The sequence below is a fragment of the Canis aureus genome, chromosome 31 (genome assembly GCF_053574225.1).
Source record: "Canis aureus isolate CA01 chromosome 31, VMU_Caureus_v.1.0, whole genome shotgun sequence".
Lineage (NCBI taxonomy): Eukaryota > Metazoa > Chordata > Mammalia > Carnivora > Canidae > Canis > Canis aureus.
Window position 1 is genome coordinate 22,574,026 of NC_135641.1, and position 23,632 is coordinate 22,597,657.

Consider the following 23,632-nt stretch of genomic DNA (forward strand, 5'->3'; position numbering starts at 1 on the left):
ATTCTACCAAACATTTAAAGGAGAGTTAATACTCATTCTCAAAGTATTCCAAAAAGTACAAGAGGGAGAATGGCTTCTAAATACATCCTATGAGGCCGGAATTATACAGATACCAAAACAAAACAAAGACACCATACACAAAAGAAAACTACAGACCTGTATCACTGATGAGCACAGATACAAAAATCCTCAACAAAATATTCACAAACTACATTCAACAGTACATTAAAAGGATAATTCACCAAAATCAAGCAAGATTTAATTCAGAGATGGAAGGATGGCTTAACATTCACAAATCAATGTGATACACCACCCAAAGAATAAAAATCGTATGATCATCTCAATACCTTTTTGAATTAGTACATTTGTTTTCTTTGGGTAAATCCTCAGTGATAGAATTATTGGATCATATGGTATTTCTGTTTTTAATTTTTTGAGGAATCTCCCTCCATACTGTTTTTCCACAGTGGCTGCACCAATTTACATTCCACCAGTAGTACACACAGACTCCTTTTTCTCCACATCTTTGTCAACATGTACTTATTGTCTTTTTTATTCTAGCCATTCTAATGGGTGTGATAGCTCAATGTGGTTTTGATTTGCATTTCCCTGATGATTAATGATGTTGAGCATCTTTCCGGGTGTCTGTCTGTTTTTAGTTTTTAAAGATTTTATTTATTTATTCATGAGAGACACAGAGAGAGAGAGAGAGAGGGGCAGAGACACAGGCAGAGGGAGAAACATGCATAGAGTCTGACACGGGACTCGATCCCAGGTCTCCAGGATCATGCCCTGGGCTGAAGGCAGCGCTAAACCGCTGAGCCACCCAGGCTGCCCACCATGTGTCTGTTTGATGTCTGTCATCTTTGGAAAAATGTCTATTCAGGTTCTCTGAATTTGTAAAAATCAAATGATTATCATTATTATTTGGTGTTATGTAAGTTCTTTATATATTTTGGATATTAACCTCTTATTGGATATATCATTTGAAAATATTTTCTCCCATTCAAGTAGGTTTTGCCTTGTCATTTTGTTGATGATTTCCTTAAATATACAGAAGCAGTTGTGTTGTATCTATATCAGATAAAGTAGAAAAGAAGAGCAAAGAAAATTACCAGAGACAGAGAGGAACAGTTGATAATGAAAAAAAGGCTCAATCTGACTGGACAACATGGTAATTCTAAACATATATGCACCAAACAACAGAACTGAAGCAAAAGCTGACAGAGGTGAAAGGAGAAATAAATAAATTCCCAATTTAGATGGAGTCATCAACACTCTTCTTTTGGCAACTGACTTAACATTTAGACATAAGCAAGGATGCAGAACTCAACGACACAATCAACCAATAGGATCTAGTAGATGTTTACTGAACTTCACCTAAAAACTGCAGAATACCCATTCTTTTTAATTGTCACATGACAATTAAATGACATCTAGGCCATAAAACAAAATTCAACAAGTTTAAAAGAATTAAAATCATACAAAGTGTGTTCTTGGCCACAGGAGATCAAACTATAAATCAATTAAACATAAAAGTAACAGGAAAATCTCCAAACACTTCTAAACTAAACAACGCTTTTATTTTTAAATTTTTTTTTTTTTTTTTTTAATGATAGTCAGAGAGAGAGAGAGAGAGGCAGAGACAGAGGCAGAGGGAGAAGCAGGCTCCATGCAGGGAGCCCGACGTGGGACTCGATCCCGGGTCTTCAGGATTGTGCCCTGGGCCAAAGGCAGGCGCCAAACCGCTGCGCCACCCAGGGATCCCTACACGACGTTTTTAAATAATCCATGGGCCTTTTTCCTCTGGGCCGCCAACATGCCATCCAGACTGAGGAAGACCCGGAAACTTCGGGGTCCAGTGAGCCACACCACGGCCGCATCAGCAAACACCAGGAGCACCCAGGAGGCCGGGGTAATGCTGGTGGCATGCATCATCACAGGATCAACTTTGACAAATATCACCCAGGTTACTTTGGAAAAGTCGGTATGAGACATTAGCACTTAAAGAGGAACGGGAGCTTCTGCCCAACTGTCAACCTTGATAAACTGTGGACCTTAGTCAGTGAGCAGACACGGGTGAATGCTGCCAAAAACAAGCCTGGAGCTGCTCCTATTATCGATGTGGTGCGATCGGGCTACTGCAGTTTTCGGAAAGGGAAAGCTCCCAAAACAGCCTGTCATCGTGAAGGCCAAATTCTTCAGTAGAAGAACTGAGGAGAAGATAAAGGGTGTGGGGGGCGCCTGCGTTCTAGTAGCTTGAAGCCACATAGGGGGAGGTTCATTAAATGCTAACAAGTGCTTTAAATAAATAAATAAATAAATAAATAAATAAATAAATAATCAATCAATCCATGGGTTAGAAAGATGTTTCAAAGGAAATCAAAATCTACATTGAACTGAATAAAAATGAAAATAAAACATCTCAAAATCTGTAGTACACAGCTAATGCAGAGCTGGGAGGGATTTTTATAGCAATAAATGCATATATTAGTAAAGAAGAGGGGCACCTGGGTGGCTCAGTCAATTGAGTGTCTGACTCTTGATCTCAGGCCAGGTCTTGATCTCAGCCCAGGTCTTGATCTCAGGGTTATGAGTTAAAGCCCCATGTTGGGCTCCCTGCTGGCTGTGGAGCCTACTTAAAAAAAAAAAAAAGAGGGACACCTGAGTGGCTAATTAGTTGGGCATCTGCCTTCAGCTCAGGGAATGATCCCAGAGTTCGGGGATCGAGTCTCACATTGGGCTCCCTGCAGGGAGGCTGCTTCTCCCTCTGTCTCTCATGAATAAATAAAATCTTAAAAAAAAATAAAAGAGGAAAAGTCTTAAATTAATAATCTTAAATTTCCATCCTCAAGAAGATAAAAAAGCAGCAGCATAAAATAAACCCAAAGCAAGCAGAAGGGCATAATAAAGATGACAGGAGAAATCAATGATACTGAAAACAGAAAAACAATAGAAAAAAATTAATGAAACAAAGAACTGTCAATAAAATTGACAGACCAAGCAAGACTGACAAGGAATAAAGAAAAAAGATACAAATTAGCAATGTTAGGAATGAAGTATGGGATATCACTACAGACTATGCAAGCATCAAAAGTATAATTAAGGAATACTATAAACAACTCTACACACATAAATTTGACAACTTAGAATGAAACAAACCAATTCCTTAAAAAGATGAACTACCATGGTTTACCAATTAGTAATAATTTGAAGAACTTAACTATAAAGGAAATTGAATTAGTAATTTAAAACTCCCAAAAAGAAAATCTCCAGGCCCAGATGATTTCACTAGCGAATTCTACCAAATAATTAAAATTAAAATTAACATCAGTTCTAAATAATTTCTTTCAGAAAACAGAAGAGGGAGAGAAACTTCTTAGTTTATTGTATGAACCTTTATTACCCTGATACCAAAACCAAAGACAACACAAAAAAGAAAAATACTGATCAACACCCCTCATAAATACAGACATAAAAATCCTTAATAAACTGTTAGCAAACACAATTTGGTACCATATAATAAAAAGAACCACACACATTTGATAAAGGATTGCTATCCAAAATATACAAAGACTCTAAAAACTCTACAAGACATATGATTTAAAAATGGGCCAGCAGCCCATGGGTGGCTCAATCAATTGGGCATCCAACTCTTGGTTTCAGCTCAGTGCATAGTCTCAGTCGTGAGATCAAGCCCCACATTGGCTCTGTGCTTGGTGAGGAGTCTACTTGGGATTCTCTCCCTCTCTCTCTCTCTCTCTCTCTCTCTCCCCCTCTGGCCTTCCCACTGCTCATGTGCTCTCTCTCTAAACATATAAATAAATAAACAAATAAAATCTTTAAAAACATCGTTCAAAGATCTCAACAGACAACTCACCAAAGATATACAGATAGCATATAAGAGATACTCCACATCATATGTCGTCACAGAAACACAAATTAAAACAATATGAGAGTTCATTACACACTTATTAGAATGGCCAAAATCTGGAACCCTGATAATACTAAATGCTAGCAAAGATGTAGAGCAACAAGAATTCTCATACATTGCTGGTGGGAATGCAAAATGGTAGTTACTTTGGAAGACAGCTTAGCAATTTCTTAGAAAACTAAACAGTAATACCCTATGTGTTAATTAATTGAAATAAAAGAAAAGACAAAGAAAACTAAACCTACTCTTACCATAGAATCCCGCAATAGCGTTCCTTGGTATTTACCCAAAAGAGCTGAAAACAGATGCACACAAAAATCTGTGCATGGATGTTTATAACAGCTTTATTTGTAATTGCCAAAACTTGGAAGCAACCAAGATTCCCTTCAGTAGTTGAATAAATAAAAGGGATACATTCTTATAATGGAATATCATTCGGTGCTAAAAAACAAAACAAACAAACAAAAAAACGACCCACTGAGTCATGAAAAGACATGAAAGAACCTTAAATGCACATCACTAAGTGAAAGAAGCCAATCTAAAAAGGCTACTGTAGGATTTCAACTACACGACATTCTGGAAAAGGCAAAACTATGGAGACAATAAAAAGATCAATGGTTGCCTGGGGGCATGAGGGGAGAATAAAGAAGCAGAGCACAAAGGATTTCTAGGGCAATGATAATATGATAGATACATGTCCTAATACATTTGTCTAAATAGGATGTACAATACCGAGACTGAACCATAAGGTAAACTAAACTATGGTCCTTGAGGTGATTATGAATGTCAATGTAGTTTCACTCTCAGTAAAATATGTACTATTTTAATGAGTGATATTAATATTAGGGAAGACTATGCATGCATGGCAGCAAAAATATGAGAAATCTCTACCTCCATGTAAATTTTGTTGTAAAACTAAAAGTAGTCTAAGAAACTAAAGTCCCCCCCCCCAAAAAAAAGATAAAATGCATTTCACCAAAGAGGATACACAAAAGGCAAATAAGCACATGAATGTTAATAGGTAAATGCGGATTAAAATCAAAATGAGTTATCAGTACACACCCATCAGGATGGCTGAAATAAAGAGAGCAACACCACCAAATGCTGACAAGAATGCGGAGAAGAAATTGGATCACTTCTACATTGTTGGTGGAAATATAAAATGGTACAATCTCTAGGGAAACAGGTTAGCAGCATCTTAAAAAATTAAACATGCAACTACCATAGGACTGGGCAACTGCAACATTGGGCATTTATCTCAGAGAAATGAAGACTTTTGTTCAAACAGGAAATTGGACACAAAAGTTTATGGCAGGTTTTTTTTTTTTTTTTAAGATTTTATTTATTTATTCATGAGAGATACACAGAGAGAGGGGCAGAGACAAGGCAGAGGGAGAAGCCGGCTCCATGCAGGGAGCCCCATGTCGGACTCAATCCCCGGACTGCAGGATTATGCCCTGGGCCGAAGGCAGGTGCTAAACCACTGAGCCACCCAGGGATCCCCTTATGGCAGGTTTTTTTGTAATAACTATAACTGGCCACACAAGATGTCCTTTCATGTGTGAATGTTTAAACTATGTATGCCACGGAATACAACTCAACAACACAAAGAAAGAAACTATTGATACACTCAACAGCACGGATGAATCTCCAGAGACAAAAGTGAAGAAAAGCCAATTCCAAAAGGTTACATACTGTATGAGTTATAAAACCTCCTGGACATGATAAAATTATAGAAATGGAGAACAAATTGGGGATTGCCAGAGATTGAGAGGGGGTGGGGTAGGAGGGAAAGTAAGTGTGGCTATAAAAGGGAAACATGAGGTGCCTTGAAATGATGGAAATGTTACTTATTTTGGCTGTATCAGTATCAATTCTCTGATTGTAATACTGTACTACAGTTTTGTAAGCTGCTACCACTGGAAAACTGGATGAAGTATACAGGATATTTCTGTATTATTTCTTCACAAAAGCATATAAATCTACACATTTCAAAATAAAAAGGTTAATTTTAAAAAGTTAAAAAAGTGAACACAATATTGATTACAATCAGAAATAAATGAACTTGATAGCCACACAGAAAAAAAAAATTCAAGAAACTTTTGAACATGGTGCTCTGACTATACATCCTTCCTAGAATATAGCCTAAAGACCGAAACATGCAAAGAATCTTGAACTTCATTCATCAGCTTGCTGTTGGTAGTGGTGTTAATGCAATAATCCCTAAAACTATCTTGTGTGTAGCTAAGGATAAAGGAAATTAGTAAATATGATGATGTACTAGAAACTATAGGGTTTTTACCCATGGAGAAGTGAGGTACAAATACAGAATGGGGGAAGTGAAGGATGCACATATACATTTCCCAGATCTGTCTGCTGAAAGGGCCTAAATCCAGTAACATCCTAGTAGAAATAAGCACACCAAAAGCCCAGATAATATTTTCCATGCCATTCATCTCTAAAAGGAACCTGGGATCCTCAAACAAAACAATGAATTTCTGGTCTGAGGCAGAAAAATTACTAGGTAAGCCTGGAACAATTTGTTCCAGAAAATAAGTACTCAAAAAATGATAGGGACATGTTCAAAAGGACACAGAAGCCAGCTTTGAAGGGGCTCTCTCTGGCCAAGTTTAAGACAGTTTGAGCATCAAAAAAAGTTATGGTACTTAATTATAACATAATGAATAAAAAAGAACCAAGTTATCTATAGTAATACTTGAAGGGATGCAGGTAGAAAAAAACCTTTTATAAAACAATGCCATAAAATGATAGAAAGAATGGCAGAATTAGAAAATCACTATTTTGCAACCACCAATGTAACAGGTGATCCACTTAAGACTCTTCAGTCAATACTAAAATTGCTAAGTTAAAGTCTGTTAGAGAAGAGGATATCATTCAGTGCCAAAGTAGTCATCCCACAGATAATTGTATTAAAAACCATATCTGTTTTAGAATGAAATTTTTTAAAAAGCAACAAAGGGGAAATGGTGTCTTTATAATGGACTTCTCAGTTACTGCCTTAGCATTATTGGAACAACTTGACATTCTATGTCTCCTTACGTAATACTATTAGGACAATATCACCTATGCAGTAACTCAACAAAAATGTTAAACTAAATCTAATCATGATTAAGCAATTAAACAAATATATGGAACATTATACAGACAGTTAACTTGGGCTTTTCAAAAATTTCAATGTCATCCCCCAAAAGTGTGATTATTCTAAAATATAGGAGACTAAAGTGATATAATGAAATGAGATATATGAATCTCAACTGGACCCTGAATTGTTTAAAAAGTCAACTATAAAAGTCATTTTTTGGCAATTAAGGAAATTACATCAAATGGCACTGCTGAGTTAGTGTTAATTATCTTCAATGTGATTAGTATTGTAATTATATAGGAAAATGTCCTCAGTCTTGAGAGGCATGCTGAAATAGCAGGTGAAATATCATGATACTTGCAACTTACTTTTAAATAGTTTAGGAAAAAGTATGTATGCATACATGTATGTGTGTAGACAGAAAAACAAAGCAAATAAATCTAACATATAGACTTTTCTATAAAATATCAAATTATTACACCCTTAATGTTTTTATTTCACTAAAATCTAAGTCTGTTATAATGAGATGCAGAGGAAGAAATATACACCTGTATTACACCAAAACATCTAGCTTTAAAATGGATAAACACCAGGCAAGTTAAAGGATTTGTCCTGAAGGGATTGTTTTAGAGTATTGTGCAGAAACAGCTGGAAAGACCTATTATACATTGTTGGCACTCCAGATATTGCACATTTTTGGCAGTGTGCTTACAAAATACTGTTAAATATCAGAAAACTGAAGAACAAACAATAACATCATGAGAAACACAAAACAAAAATTCTGTGAATCTGAGTAAAACAATTTGCAAAGACTACAATTAAGTCTGCTTTCTCCAGCATTCTAGCAGCCAGGACTACTTTATCAAGCAGCACTTCTGCCGTTTTCCATATAAAATCAGCATTCCAAATGATGGCTAAGTATCACCACAGGATCCTGATAAGGCTTCTAAATCATTAAAGTTAAATATATTCCATTTCACTTTAATACAATGTAACTCTTATAATATTCTGATTCTTTGAAACCTGTTGACCCATATTTGCTATAAATGAAAGCTCTCTATTAACTGGTGTATCTGATTAACCAGAACTATCCATTGCTTAACAATGGTGGAAAACAGGATACAGAAGGGGCTTGGGAGTTGCAGCAGACTGTATGATTTCATGACAAAAAGTAATCATCACATAGTAACTATTATAAAATAGGCCTTCCAACAATGAGGGTAACAAACTCATTGATTTCTACAATTTTTTTTTTTTAAAGATTTTATTTATTCATTCATGATGGGGGGAGGGGCAGAGACACAGGCAGAGGGAGAAGCAGGCTCCATGCCAGGAGCCCCATGCAGGACTCGATCCCGAGACTCCAGGATCACGCACACCCTGGGCCGAAGGCAGGCGCTAAACCACTGAGCCACCCAGGGATCCCCAACTCATTGATTTCTAAATGTAATATTCAAAATGCATATTTTTACTGCCTTTGTTGTTTTTGAGTGTTTCACTGAACAAAGGAACACAGCCACAAAGTGAATTTCAGATTAAATGAGGGCATTTGTGGAAGGTGTAAGTCACCAGAGCTGAGGACTGATGATCATTACACAGTGAGATTAGTACTATTATTATCCCCACATTAAAAGTGAGGAAACTGAAAGAGGTTGTCTTCCCCCAAACCACAGGACTAGTTAAGTGGGCAGAGCCGGGATTCAAACAGTCCAACGCCACAGCCTGCTCTCAGGATAATTCTACTTTCTGGTATTTCCATTTTTTGTTTGTTTGGTTCTTTTTGAGAAGGGCCTTATGTCACCCTTTACTGAATACCTGAAGTACTTTGCTTTGTCATTTAATCTTCACAAAGACCCTGTGAAACAGGATTTTCATTCCTCTTTTTCAGAGGAAATATTAAGGCCGAGAGGCTGAGTTAACTCGTCCAAAGTTACACTGCCAATAAATGGAGGAAACATGATTTAAACCAAGGTGTGTCTGATTCCACAGCCCTTGTCCTTTCTAGGATTACATTCTGCCTTCCTCGTTCTATGTATAAACGATTCCTTATTTTTCAAGAGAGCAGATTTTCTACTAGACAACTTCTGATTGTTAAACACGTGTTCCCATTATTGTTTGGAATTAACAACACTTAATTTCTCTAAAAATGTTCTTTCATAAATAAATAAATAAATAAAATGTTCTTTTAATTAATGAAATTCTACAGTATAAGAAAACAAACCTAAATAAAATGAAGGTTTTGGAATTTGGGAAATTATCCTAGAAACATCCTCAGAAGCTATTTGGTTTAAGTCCCTAGGTTCAATAGGCATGGAAGCCAGCAATAATTAATGGTATGCATGCAAATCTAACAAAAAAAGGGGGGGGGGTGTGACTTGCCCCAGTTAGTCAGCTGAGAATAGGAGATGACTGAAGCTTCATATTATACCAATACATTGTTAGCTTTTAAAAGCACAGTTTTATACTGTTTGCAACAACTTTGAAAATGTTCATATTGCATACAATTGCCCTTCTTTTAAAATCAGAAACCATCCTAATTCTACTCCATTTACTTAATCTTGCTTGTTCCAGAAAGAATTTAAAACAGCTGAAAATCATCCTCATTGCACCTTGAATGGAACCAAGTGACCCAGAGCCCTGGTTACCAGTTGAGATTTTGTACCATATGTATCCAAAGTGACTATATGTGATCACCAGCAAGTTTCCTCTTCCAAAAAAATGAGTATAACAACCTCATATACCTACCTTACAGGGTTGTTGTAAGGTTTAAATGAGCTGACACATGCAGAAAGATGATGCCTGCATATATAAAGATTATATGCAAAAAGATATGCCTACATATAAGCACAGTCATTGTTATTGTTAAATTGATGTGTGTTCTTGATTGAAGCCCGATGATGAAAAAAATCTATCAGTTTTCTCTATCTCTGAAAAGCTTTAAGGAATCTCACTTAGATCTTAACGTTGCACTTGTCCTCTTGACATCTGTATCCCTTCCTTCAACCACTAGACATGGTAAAAACTCTCATTCTTAGGAAAAAAGCTTTCGTTGACTCTTTCATCCAATCAGATGACCACTTTTTTTTTTTTTTTTTGCTAGTTTCCACCATCAAACTTCTTAAACATATTTTCTGTAACAACCGTTATTGATATGACTGAAATGCCCTTTAGGAAATCCAACTTGACTTTCTGAGTTTCCCCTAAATTGTACAGAAGCAGGAAAACAGAACAAATAGAATAACACAAAAACTACAATACTAATATACTAACTAATGGAGAGAAATGTATTTGCCCAAAGGTCCTGAGAATTAAATTCTCTAAACAGCTCCTTCTCTCCCTATAGGAAATCTATAAATAGGAAACCGAATTATAGCCAAATATTTGTATGATAGTTCAACCAGGTATTTAAGCTCTAGGCAGTGTTATCACCTTCTTTGAACAGTCCTGAAAAAAACATTTCCAAATTCTGCCTCTCCAATTCCTTCTTCTGTATTTCCATGCTGCCCATCCACCTTCTGCTGTGACAGTCTTTCTTTAGATATGTTAATATCATCTATTAGACTACGTCAAGTCCCACTCTTCCTGCTTTCAATCTGAAAAAGACATCCTTTAAGACGTCTTCTGCAGAAAACTGAACTCATCTATTATGTGATTTTATTAAGCCAACTCTGAGTTCTGCTAATGGCACCAACATCATACCACATACACTCCCCACCCACCCCTGTCACCTTCTCATCACTTCTTCCCTAGCTCTTAACTTAGATTTCATTCCCCATCACATCCCATGACCTCCTTTTAAGTTCTCATTCTTCTGTATTTCACTTCTGCAACTGTTACAATTTTCCACCCATTTCTTAACAACTTTCCCCCATCACTGGATTTTTTTTTTTTTTTTTTTTTTATTTATGATAGTCACAGAGAGAGAGAGAGAGAGAGGCAGAGACACAGGCAGAGGGAGAAGCAGGCTCCATGCACTGGGAGCCTGATGTGGGATTCGATCCCGGGTCTCCAGGATCGCGCCCTGGGCCAAAGGCAGGCGCCAAACCGCTGCGCCACCCAGGGATCCCCCATCACTGGCTTTAATGGAGAAAAAAAAAAAAAACTGTTGATGTGCATATTAATTTTAAATAGCTCTGTTGTTGGGACGCCTGGGTGGCTCAGAGGTAGAGGTCTGCCTTTGGCTCAGGGTGTGATCCCTGAGTCCCAGGATCCAGTCCCACATCGGGCTTCCTGTATGGAGCCTGTTTCTCCCTCTGCCTATGTCTCTGTGTCTCTTCATGAATAAATAAATAAAATCTTTTAATAAATAAATAAATAGCTCTGTAGAACCTCAAACCTATGGTGGTTACGAGCTAGGTCCTAGGAATCAGACAGACCTGGATCCAAATCCAGTCTCTACTTTTACTAGCTATGTGCCCAAAGTAAGTTACTTAACTTCCCCCTAAGCCTTTCTCCTCAACTGTAGAATGGACATAATGACATAATTGTCTATTTAGTGCTTAGCATAATAAGCTTACTCGGGCACAAAATAATCACTCAAAAAATATTAACTATAATTTCTGTGTCCTAATTCTCAGCTCCTGTCCCTCATTTTTTTAAAAAGATTTTATTTATTTGACAAAGAATGCATGGAGAGCTGCAGAGAGAGAGGGGGAGAAGCAGGCTCCCTGCTGAGCAGGGAACCTGATTCCAGGACCCTGAGATTATGACCTGAGCAGAAAGCAGATGCTTAACTGACTGAGCCACCCAGGTATCCCAGCTCCTGTTATTCTATGCTTCTTTCTACTTTGAAGAATTCAGTATCTCAAATAGCTTTGACTAAATATTGCAATTAAATATATTCCCGAAGTTACTATTGCAGGACTAAATGTTTCATTCCCTTCAATAATAAAGAAGGTCGTTATTTGTATATTTTGCCAATATCTAAGAAATTACCTGCTAAAAACTGATTTAATCTCCATATTCCTTATTTTCTTTCTTCTTTTAAAGATTTTTAAGTAATCTCTACACCCAACATAAGCCTCAAACTCACAACCCTGAGATTAAGAGTCACACACCCCACCGACTGACCCAGCCAGGAGCCCCCAATCTTAAAACTCTTTCTTAAGACACCCATTTCCCTTGGCTTCTGCAATAAAATCTGCAAAAAAAAAAAAAAAAAAAAAAAAAAAAAAAAAAACCTCTCCACATTTTCCTTCTCTCACATTTCTTCTTAGACTCTACTACGAGTTGATCCACCTGTACCCAGACTCTAAATATATATTAGTGTTCCAAAGAGAGAGCCTAAGGATTTTCATTTCTCATACTATAGTCTCTTGCTTCATCATGGCCCCTACTACAATCTAAAAATAAGTAAATGACTTCCATATTATCTCTAGTGCAGACCTCTCCTCTAAGTTCTAGGTCCCTACAACCAATTGCCTACTGACATTACCATATGATAACAAGAAAGCTTAAACTCAATAGATCCAAAACTGAATTCATGGTCTCCATGGATTCATTATTCAAAACTGGTTTCACAATCTATGTTCAGCCAAACCCTAGTTTTTCTCAGTATTTTGTTGTTGTTAGTGAATGAATGGCACTATCATCCATCCAAGTTGCATGAGGCAGAAATATAGAAATTATCCTTTATAAACTTTCCTCTTCCTCGCTCTCCAAATGCAATCTCTTCCAATTTCCACTTATGGATATTACTGTATAAATTTCTATTTTTTCTATGCTAATACCAAAATAACCTCCCTTGCTAGTTTCATTCCTCTAACTGCCCATATTATTGCTATAATGTTAAGGTTTCTATCACTTTTCCTGTTCATCTCTCTCTTACATCTCAACATTTTAATGTATTATACCTTCTAAATACTCTATTCTAGCCACAAAATCTACTTTATAATATCTGCATATGATTTATTCTTCCCCATGCCTCTTCCCTAGCCAAGCCATGCCCTTTTTTTTTTTTTTTCTCTCTCTCAAAACTCCTCTTGGGATGCTCTGCTCATTAATTCCTTCCAATATCACTCCTTACTGGGGAAAAAAAAGTTACACATTCAGAGCCATAGTTTATTTAACCCAATCATCTCTCTTTCACAGTGACACCTACAGAACATTTCATAGTTTTCCTCCCAGACATGGTACTCAAAATCTGCCATTATGCAAATACACCATTTCCTTCAACAATAAATCGAGTACCAGATCTATGTATACATGTTTTATATCTTTTATGAACATATATATAATCAGCCTTTTCAATTTCATAAAGTTATGAATTTCACAACTCTAACACAAACCACATATAAACTTTCTTCATTTGATCTGAAATCTCTCAAGTATCAAAGTGGTCCTCTCATTTCAGCAATTTCTGATTTGGTGGACAAATTGATAGTTTTCTCACCCATATCACTTGTGATTTTAAAGAATATAAAAATAAATATAGCATGAATCTCGTGTCCTTATACTCTGCTTAAAGGGCATGATCCAGCTGTATTCATATTTGTGTCCCCAGTTTCCATAATAATTCTCACAAAGAAAGGGTGCTCAATACCCGTTTAATAGAATTAAAATAATTTTGCTTAGGACTGATGCTGTAATGTTCATGAGTGCCAAAAGAAAGCAGAATTTCTCAAATGTGTGAGCTCTACTTTTTTTTTTTTTCAAGAAAAATTATATTTGGGCTAAGAAAGGGAAGTAGAAAAAATTGATTCCCAATTTAGGTGATAAGACTGTTACAGACCACCTAGCTGCTCTAAATGAAATGAAGCTCTTCATGAATGTGATCACTGAATTGCTGCCAGTGGAGGAAGCATGGAGACATGGAGGGTTGCCAAAGACTGGAAACAAGCAAATAAATGTAGACCTGATTTTTTTTTTAAAGAAAAAAAAAAGAGAAAAAGGAACAGAAGTGACAATAGTCCAGTATACTCGACATTAATCCTTTCCTAAATTCAGATTATTTATTTAAAAAATAGCTTCACTTAGAAACAAAAATGGTAAGCATTTGTGGAACCAACTTAAATAACAAGACTAATCTAATTTCCTTTCTTTTTTTAAAGAATGTCTTTATAGAAAGATCATATATCAAAAAGCAGCAATAAGAATTATCAGATTTCAACAAAGTAGGATTTCAAAAAGGTATATGACCAGGCTCCCATTACACCATATGGATAAGATAAATATAAGATGGATAGCAGTACAATTAAGTGCTAGCTAATTATCTGAATGACCATAATAATGAGTGTTTCTTAATGAACTACCATCAACTTGAAGGTCAGTTCTACTAGCATGGTTCAGGACTATTATCTGTGGCCTTCTCCTATTCAACAATTTTATCAATAATTTGAACGAAGATGCAAAAGGTTACTATACTACTGCTGGCATCCAACATATGGCCGACATGAAACTAGGGGGCTCAAATACGTATTAAGAAAGAGCTGGGATCTGAGAAAACAACAATAAGCAGATAAATGGGCTTATTCTAATTAAGGTGAAATTTAATAGGGAAAAAATATCTAAGGTATCAAACAGTGTCCAAAAAAAATACATACAGAACTGGGAGATGGGCAAGTCCCATGACTTAATTGCCACATATGTAAAACAAACAAAAAAGGGGCTTAATGGCTTTAATTGACAACAATCTTAGTTCAGTCTGACAGCAGCAAGCTCAATATGATATCAGAAAAGCTAATGTGATGCTAGATGCAGCAGCAGCAGTATCTCAAAAAGGGAGGCAGCAGTCCTGCTGGATTCTGGACTGATCGGACCATAGCTGGGATGCTGTGTATCCTTCTAAGGGTCACAGTCTGCAAAGGATCATAATCGTATTGGCACATGTTCAGAATAGAACAACCAGGATGCTCAAGACCCTGGATACCATGCCACAAAAGGGGAGGCAGGAGATAACAGAAATTTATAAATAGAAGAAAACAATGCCTTGAGAGGAAAATGATGGCTACTTTCAGTCAGTCACTCAATGAACATGAATTTCAAATCCATTTCAGGCCAGACACTGTGAGCACGTCTGGGAATACAGAGAGAAGACAGTCTATGTCTGTGGAAAATTCATATGTGTATCTGAAGAGCTGAAAAAGCCATGATCTTAAAAAGGATTAGACCGTTTTGTAAGATTTCGCAAGGTAGAAATAAGACCAGTGGAAAGAAGTTAGAAAGAAACTGATTTTAGCTCCATAGGAGAGTGTTTTAAGAATCAAAGATGTCTTTAGAAGCTGCCTGAGAAGACTGCAAGGTTCCCATCGGGAATGTTGTACTTAGTGGAGAGACTGCTGAAATAAGACAGGCGCTGAACTGACCATCTTTATTGTTCCTTATATTCTATACTATGATTCTATACTTCCCCAAGAAATGGCCTCTCATCAGATTCATCATACTTGTGCACTTCAGCATCGCAGGTTTCCTACAGTTGCTACTTCCAACTTTGTACCCCGTCCCTCGCTGAAATAATGCTTTATGACGGGGAATGGATCTGAGAGCAATAGGAATAATGAACTACAGAAAGAAACTGACCCATCAGCACACAGAACACACACACACAAATCAATAATGTTCAATATAAATAGAAAATGTAGGAATTCACTATCCTTTAAGTCATAAATTCAATTTAAAATATCTCACTAGGTTCAATTAACATAAACAAGGACTTGTCATGTACTGCATCTCCTGTTGGGAGCCATTTTTTTCTAACCAAGAAGGAAAAAACAATTTTAACTTAAGATCACTTTGAGAATCTGTGCCTTGAGTAAACACTCCAAAAACCTTCATTATAAGTGTATGTGGAAACTAAGTTTATAACACATTTCTTTAAAAAATGATTTATTGGATATAGCAGACCTGATATCATGAACTAATCAAATTGTGGAATTCTGATCAAATGGCTACTCAAGTTTAATCCATTTGAAAAAAAACACAGGATAAACATAGAGAAAAGGCCTCGACCATTTAGTTCTGGCTTTTAAAAATTGGCTTAATATTATCAAAGCTTCTTTTCATTCATTGTATTTTGTAATTTTAAAGCAGTCTCCTATATTGGCTCTATATGCTACAACTGTGTATTGGAGGAGTTCACCCTTCCAAACTGTTAACTTCTTGGAAGCTGTCCCTTACACTTTAGCGCTGTCTCAATTTGGATACAATAAATGGGCCACAATTCGATTTCCAAGGGCTCTTTCTTTTAAAGAGCAGCCTGAGAAAGACAAAAGTGAGAAAGAAAGGGGAGCATCTTTAACCACCAACCCTGGGTGGAGAGAAAAGGAAAAAAAAAAAAAAAAAGGCTTCCCCTCTGGTTGTCAACTCTGACAGTGCTCTACCATTTCTCAACACATTGCCTGGCCATTTCAGATTAAAAAAAAAAAAGAAGAAGAAAAAGAAAGAAGAAAGAAGGAAAGAAAGAAAGAAAGAAAAAAGAAAAAAAGAAAAAGGCTCTAGTTTTCCTGGGACGGGGAGATCCCCTTTTGTAGAAGTGGCTAAGGCTAGGCTCCCCCTGGGATTTCATCTCGTTGCCAAGGCAGCGCCAACCGAGGTGTCCGGCGCCGGGGCAGCGCCCGCCCGGAGCCCCCGCGGCCCCGGGGTCCCGGGGTCCCAGCCGCGACCCGGGCCAGCCTCGCGACTCGCGAGCGCCCCGGGACGCCGGCGGAAGGCGGGGAGACGCGGCTCGACTTACAGTGACACCATCCTAGGTGACAGCACCAGTGCAGCTTGAAGCACTTGCCATGGCTGTGCGTGGCACAGATGGAAAGACCGTCGCACGGCTGGAAGTCGGGTCTGCGGGCAGCGCAACTCCGCGCGAGGGCCTGAGCCTCGTCCACTTTCTCGCTCTTCCAACCCCGCTCGGGCGCCGACGCCGACGCCGCACTCATTTCCGCTCCCTCCGCGGAGCCCAGGCCGGGAGCCCGGGAGAAGCGGCGTCTGGGCGGGCAGGAAGCCGAGCCGGCTGCGGACGTGGGAGGGCGCGGGCCGGGAGTCACGCCAGCGCGCGCGGCGGCGGTGCTGGTGGCGGCGGCGGGAGCGCGGAGGTCCCGGGCTCGCCGAGGAGCCGCCCCGGGCGCTGCGACCGGGGGCTGGGCCTGCCGCCGCCGCCGCCGCCGCCGCCGCCGCCTCCTTTCCTCCCCCCTCCCTCCGCCGCGGCGCGCGCCGCGTCCCCACGCGCACGCGCACGCGCACACGCACGCGCCGACCAGCCCCGGGAGGCGCCGAGCGCCCGTCCGCGAGCCCGGCCTCCTCACAGGCTGCCGGCGTGCCCTCCTGTCACAGCGAGCGCCTGCCGCTCATTCACTCATTGCTCCGAGACCGACCCCGACGACGGACGGCCATGATGAACGAACGCGCGGCTCGGCGGCGTGGTGTTCACACGCACAGCGGCTTACACGCGCACTTCCCGCCGAGGTGGGTCGTCTCGGGACCTCCACCGAGGGCTGTGCACACCGAGGACACGCCCACCCGAACCGCTCGGCGGGCTGGGCCCTGCGCAGCTGCCCGCCAGGTTTTCTCACACACGCAGCCTGTCGCCCCACGCGGCTCACAGTTCCCTCGTACACACCTCCCAGGGTGAGCAGAGGCGCCTCCGAGGCGCGCGCACGGGCGTTCACGCTCGCGCGCACTCCCCCCAGGGCAAGCCTCCCGCTCCGGGCGAGGCCGCTCCGCCGGGCGCCAGGGACCCGAGCCGCCCGCCCCAGTCTCTCTGGGGGCTGCAACCCCAACTGCAGAGCGGGAAAGCAACCCGGGTGTGCGTGTGCCTGAGAGAGAGACGCATCTATGGTGCACAGGACTGGTGTGTGGAATGTGTTGCGTGGATGTGTAGGTTGGTGTGTATGTGGTACGTGGGTGGGGACGGTTGTTAGGTTGAGTAGGGGTGGTGGGTATGTGTGTGTAGTTGGACGTGTTAAGTGTGTACGTGCTACACGTGGAATGTGTGTGGTGTGCGTGATGAATGTGACCATTATGTGGTGTGTGATGTGGTGTAGTATATACAGGAGTGTGTGGTGTGGATGTATACGACCGGTGTGGAGTGTGGGTGGTGTGTGTGTGTGGGGGGGGGAGGTAGAGTCTGTGTGGTTTGTGTAGAATGTGCAGTTGTGTATGTCTGTGTACGTGTGTACAGTGTATAAGTGGATGTGGTTACGTATGTATTGTGTATATACCTATAGTATGTGTTGTTGTGGTACCTGTGACCACTATGTCGAGTGTGTGTGCGCAGTGCATAGATGGGTAGAGTTGTGTGTGTGTGTGTGGTACGTGTGGGTGTGGGCACACAAACAGGACTCCTGTTTGCCATGGACTCTTTCTTGTATGTGCCTTTGTGTGTTAATGCCTGCCCTGGCCAGCGGGTGTGACTGGTCGGGATGGTGGCTGCGCCTCTCAGCACAAATCAGCTTGCCTTCTTCCCTCCTGGGGACAAGTTGCTCCAAATAGATTTTCCATGCCAGGCTCAGCTGCTGAGAACCCACCCTGGGCTGGATTCAGTGAAGGGAAAACAAACCATTTGCGCCCAGGGAGCATGGTTGGGAATTAGTGTTTCCCTGCAACAAGGCCAGACCTAGCCTTGAACACAGAAAAGGAGGGGACCTACTCTCGTTATTTGCCAAACGTTTTTTCAGAGCAAAGGAAAATGCCTCTAATTGCCAAGGTTCAGGGAACAACAACAAAGCCTTTCAGTACAAATGCTGTGTGGGAACATGTTTATGCCCAGGTCCACTTTCTCCAGTACTTTATTCCTTTCCTGCTTTGCTCTGACAAGGAGATTTTTGTCATGGTTTTTGAAATAACAAAATTCATCTTCAAGCACTGAAAACCCTTGCTGCCATAAGCAATCTTTCATAATTTTCCCTTTTATTTAACCTTGGCTTGAGAAGGGAAATGTAATTTGCATATCTCTGACTCTAGTGAAGTCTTCATTTATTAGGGGTTAGGGAGAGACTCAATTTGGTGGGAAGGGAATTTTCAAGAAAGGTCTGAATCAAAAATCACAAAATACGGTTCCCCCAATAACCTAACACTGAAACAGTTATAAAAATGAAGCATAAAAAAAAAAAAAACATGAAGCATCATCTTTTCAGCTTCACCCCCAGGCACCCCTCTCCTGAAAAAAATCCTAATGAAATACATCCCTGACTCATAAAATCTATCTATTCTGGCTATTAATTTCACAGTCTGACCCACCTCAGAATAACATGAGTAAAAGGAAAATTTAATCAAATAAATCCATAATCCATTATGGCTGTAGCAAGCCAACCCAGAATTTTTTGAACAAAGGGGGATTCCTATCTCTTCTACCCTATGTTGTCTCTCCTTCACTAATCCATAAGCACTCTAATACTACCCATTTTATATAAGGCCCTATAACAGAATCTTTACAGCATTTTGCTAATATTTCAACAACATCCTCCCCCTGCCTTTTACTCTAGGGTGAAACAGGTTATAAGATTCTACTATGTATGAAACCATACTATCTCAGCTAGTGAAAAATGAGCGCGAGAAATAATGCAACATAGCAACTTCACCTGGAGGCAAGGTAAATTACCCAAATACCCTATACTTTATGTTTGCCACATGATTTGCAGCTGAGAAGCCTTTACATTTTCTATAACACAAAATTCATTCCAGCCCCTTGCCCTAAAGATGCTATTAACCTCTACTGTCTGCAGTGGAGCTGTGACCTCTCAAATATATAGACCTGTGTCTAAATGTCCTGTGACCTCTCAAATATATAGACCTACAGCCTTCAGGATGTGTTGTCAGGATACAAGTTTTTTAAGTATTATTATGGAAAATGAAATATATACAAAAATAGAGATGCTAGTATAATAAACCTTCTCAAATCCATTGCCTGGTTTCAATAATGATTTATAGCCCCACCCACTCCTGACCCCACCCTGCCACTAGATTATTTTGAAGCAAATCCCAGACAAATAATTTCATCCATACATATTTTTGTACTTATCTCTAAAACCATAACCCACAACATCACTATTACATAAGATACAATTTAATCATATACAGGAACTTGTCCCATTGGTGCTGACCACCTCTCCACTTCCCCTTGACAAAATTTAAGAATTTTCCTCTTTCCTTCTCTGTCTGCCTGCCTCTCCAGCTGATGTGCCACTTTCTCAAAGAAGCTTTCTCTGACCAACCTAGACTGTTAACACATTCTCCATTTATATAACTTTAAACAAATAATTAAAGAAGGAATTATTGAACTAATATCTTTTCCCATTCTTCCTCTCCCCTGCCACAAACTGTAAGTAAGCTCCTTGAGGGCAGGAACATGGCCTCTGTCTTGTTCACCATCTTGTTCCCAGTTCTAAACACATAGAACAAATAATTGTTGAAGTAGTGAAAATTATTCCATCTCAGACTTCCAAAGGTCACAAAACGTCCATTGATAGTAAATTGTTTGCAAATATGTGTGAATAATTTGTATAATTGCTCTGCCTGTAACCCTGGATTCTCTCCCACTGACTCAATTTAGCTATGGGTATTAGTTATCTACTGCTATGTAAGGAGTCACTACTAAGGTAAAACAACTCAGTTTCTGTGGGTCAAGTATAACTTGGGTAGGTCCTCTGCTCAAAGTTTCTCACAAGACAGCAATGAAAGTATAGGGCAGGACTGCATTATTTTCATTTAGAGGTTCAATTGGGGTTGGGTCTGCTTCCAAGTCACTCACTCACTGTTTGGTAGCAGGATTCAGTTCCTCAAGGAACTGTTGGGCTGAGATCTGTTCCTCATTGGTTACTGGCTATAGGGCTGTCTCAGTTCCTTGACACGTGGACTTCTCAGTAGGGCAGTTCACACGTGGCAGCTTGCTTTACCAGAGCAAGCACATAGAGTCAAAGACAGTGTCATGGTCTTTTATAAACCCAATCTTAGAAGTGATATCCCATCACTTTTATAGAATTCTATTCATTAGAAGCAAGTCACGAGGTCCATTCCTCATTCAGGGGGAAGTGGTTACACAAAGACAGGAACACCAGGAGGCAAGAATTAGTGTAAACCATGTCACATAACTTGCTTTAGCCGATGAGAGAATAGCATATGTGGCATCGCAAGGATTTCCAAAGAGCGTGCTCAGTGGAGTTCTTCTCTTTCAGTGCTTGAACCCTGAGAGCACCAGGTGTATAAGCCTGATGGAGGATGAAACACCTTAAGGAGAAAGCTGAAGGTGCCCCACTTGATAAGCAGCCAATCTCCAGCCAATGGTCTACCAACCGTAAGAACTATCAGGGAGGCTATACTAGATCATCCTAGATGGACTAGCTAATCACAGAAGAAGCATGAGAAAGTCCAGTAGAAATCTGTTGAGCCAGTCCTGACCCGAACAGCCATCAGGACACTCTAAAAAGAATCAAGAGCTACATAAAACAGTTGTAAAACCTGCTGTTTAGGGCAGTTTCTTACAGAGTAAAAGCTAACTGATACACCACTGATCCTCTCTTGCTGTAGGCAAAGTAATTGAGGATTCAAGAGGCTAAGTGACTTGCTTATGTCACAGTGCAGCAGGCATAGTGGGAAAAGTTCTCTAGGACCTGGCATCAGAAAAATGCAGATGGTTCAAGTCTAAGCCCTGTTGTTTTCTGGCTGGGAGACCTTGGCAAATCCTTTATGCTTTCTGGGCTTCAGTTTCTTTAATCAGCAAAACAAAACAGAAGGTTTCTCAGAACATCTTTTTGCACTCAAAGCTATGACTTGTCCATTTGGTTATAGAAGGAGCTAGGGTTAAAATCCTTTCAGTTCAGATGTCATTTGTGAAAGTCAGATATTGCCTTCCTATTCTATGGTATGTATTTGTCTAATGCTAATGTAAGTTTTATCTATGTACTCCAATCACTCTGAACACTTTGATAAATCAAGTCATTACAAATCAGTTACTTTTTGGTTGCTTGATTGAACCAAGCAACTAATTGCACCATGGTTATAAATAACCTGCTAGTAATTGGTCAATTTGTCATATTAAAGCAATTAGAATGATGAAGTAGTTGGAGAAGCTTCCAAATGAGGTGCAACTAAATGAGGAGTCTTCTGTGGGGAGGGAGGATCCAACACCTCTTTAGCATTGCCACTGGCATAATTCAGATCATCCTCTTTAACATAAAGGAAAGAAGGGCAGCTTTAGAATCAGGCAGAGTGGAATCAAAGTTCAGCTCCACGACCACCTAGCTGGGTGATCCTGGGCCAAGTTACTTAGCTTAGCCTCATTTCTTAAATGAGAATTAGAATTCCTACCTCATACACTTGCAGTGAATACTAAATATGATAACATATGTGAAGAGCCTAGCACTGTATCTGGCACATTGCAGTTCCTCTAGAAGTATTACTTTTCTACTTCCAAGTACTCCAAATGCCTTCCTTGTCTGCAGACTGTCTATGCTCCAATCCTTCCCTCTTCCCGATGCTGAGAAGAGAACGTTCTAAAATCTGATCATATCATACTTGGCCTTAAAAACTTTTAACACTTCTCACCGCCTACTGAAGAATTCATACTCCTTTGTAGGCCATACAAAGCCCTCCCAAAGTCTTCTCCAGCTACTCTTCCCCATGCCTCCAAATCTGTACTCTCACTGGATTATTTATTGTTTTGTTTCTAGACATATAATATCCTCTCCTGCTTGCCTCTGTGTCTTCCCTTATTCTTCCCTCATCCTTTGTCTTGAAGTGCCTAAACTAATTTATGCATGTAATTCCTACTTTTCCTTCAATGTCTAGCTCAAATGCTACTTTTCTCAAATAGAGCCTTTTCTTATTTGCCTCCTTTCTCCATACTCAAGGACGTGCTGTACCTACCACTTGGTACTTGAGTAGTGAATATGTATTTCCAGTGCCTGACATCGTGTTGGGTACTAGGAGACCCTCAACAAACATTTTGGAATGCATACATTAAAAGATTTGTGATTAAAAATGCATAAACAGTATGGAAAAGCAAAACATCTGCTTTTCAAAGCATAAGCCCCCAGAACTAAGAGGTTCCTTTGAAGCCTTTGAAATTAAAAAGAAGCTTGTAATCTTGTAATCTCATTAAATGTCTTACCTCTACAGGTGACCAGGCTGCAACAACTGTAGGCTCAAACAGGTATTTTAGACATTACAAGAATGATAGACCCATAATAGAGACATATTCGCGGTCCCTCCCTAACGTTCTGATATGGCACCACGAAGGGCATCTTTCCTATAAAGTATCCCATTGTGCCACCATCAGAGGCAAAATAGAAAAGCAGACCCTGAGCTGGTCCTAAAGAGCACTTCTTGTATTTTTGTAGTGGTGGAAGTGGTTGCTATCTGTGGATTGCCTTAATAGGATTTTCAAAACTCACCATTTTATTCCTCAATTTTTTTCTGAAAGGAATGAGCCACTTTTTTAAAAAAAATCGATTAGAGAAATATTTTTATCTATAAAAAATTTAGTGGAAAAATAAACCTCTAGAGTCGGTTTTGAACATAAAGGGGGAGGGCAAAAAGGACAGTCATTAACGTGCCAAGCAATCAACCCCCTGGGGGCATCAGTAAACACTCTCGGTGTTCAAGCCCAATAACCACTGGACTTTTCTTGATTGATGTGATGTGACACTAATAGAAATAGGATCTGGGTCAAT

At 39.7% G+C, this 23,632-nt stretch overlaps 1 protein-coding gene and 1 pseudogene across 1 annotated transcript in view; one reads left to right on the forward strand and one right to left on the reverse strand.

The window, feature by feature from the left end:
• Nucleotides 1–17,050, reverse strand: part of C31H3orf70 (chromosome 31 C3orf70 homolog) — an 83,709-nt gene extending 66,659 nt beyond the window's left edge. The window contains exon 1 of the mRNA XM_077879957.1: nucleotides 16,708–17,050. Within this exon, the coding sequence (XP_077736083.1) occupies nucleotides 16,708–16,903 (196 nt within the window). The 5' untranslated portion in view covers nucleotides 16,904–17,050. The remainder of the gene's footprint in view (nucleotides 1–16,707) is intronic.
• On the forward strand, nucleotides 1,817–2,299 carry LOC144302221 (large ribosomal subunit protein uL15 pseudogene; annotated as a pseudogene).
• Nucleotides 17,051–23,632: the final 6,582 nt, after the last annotated feature.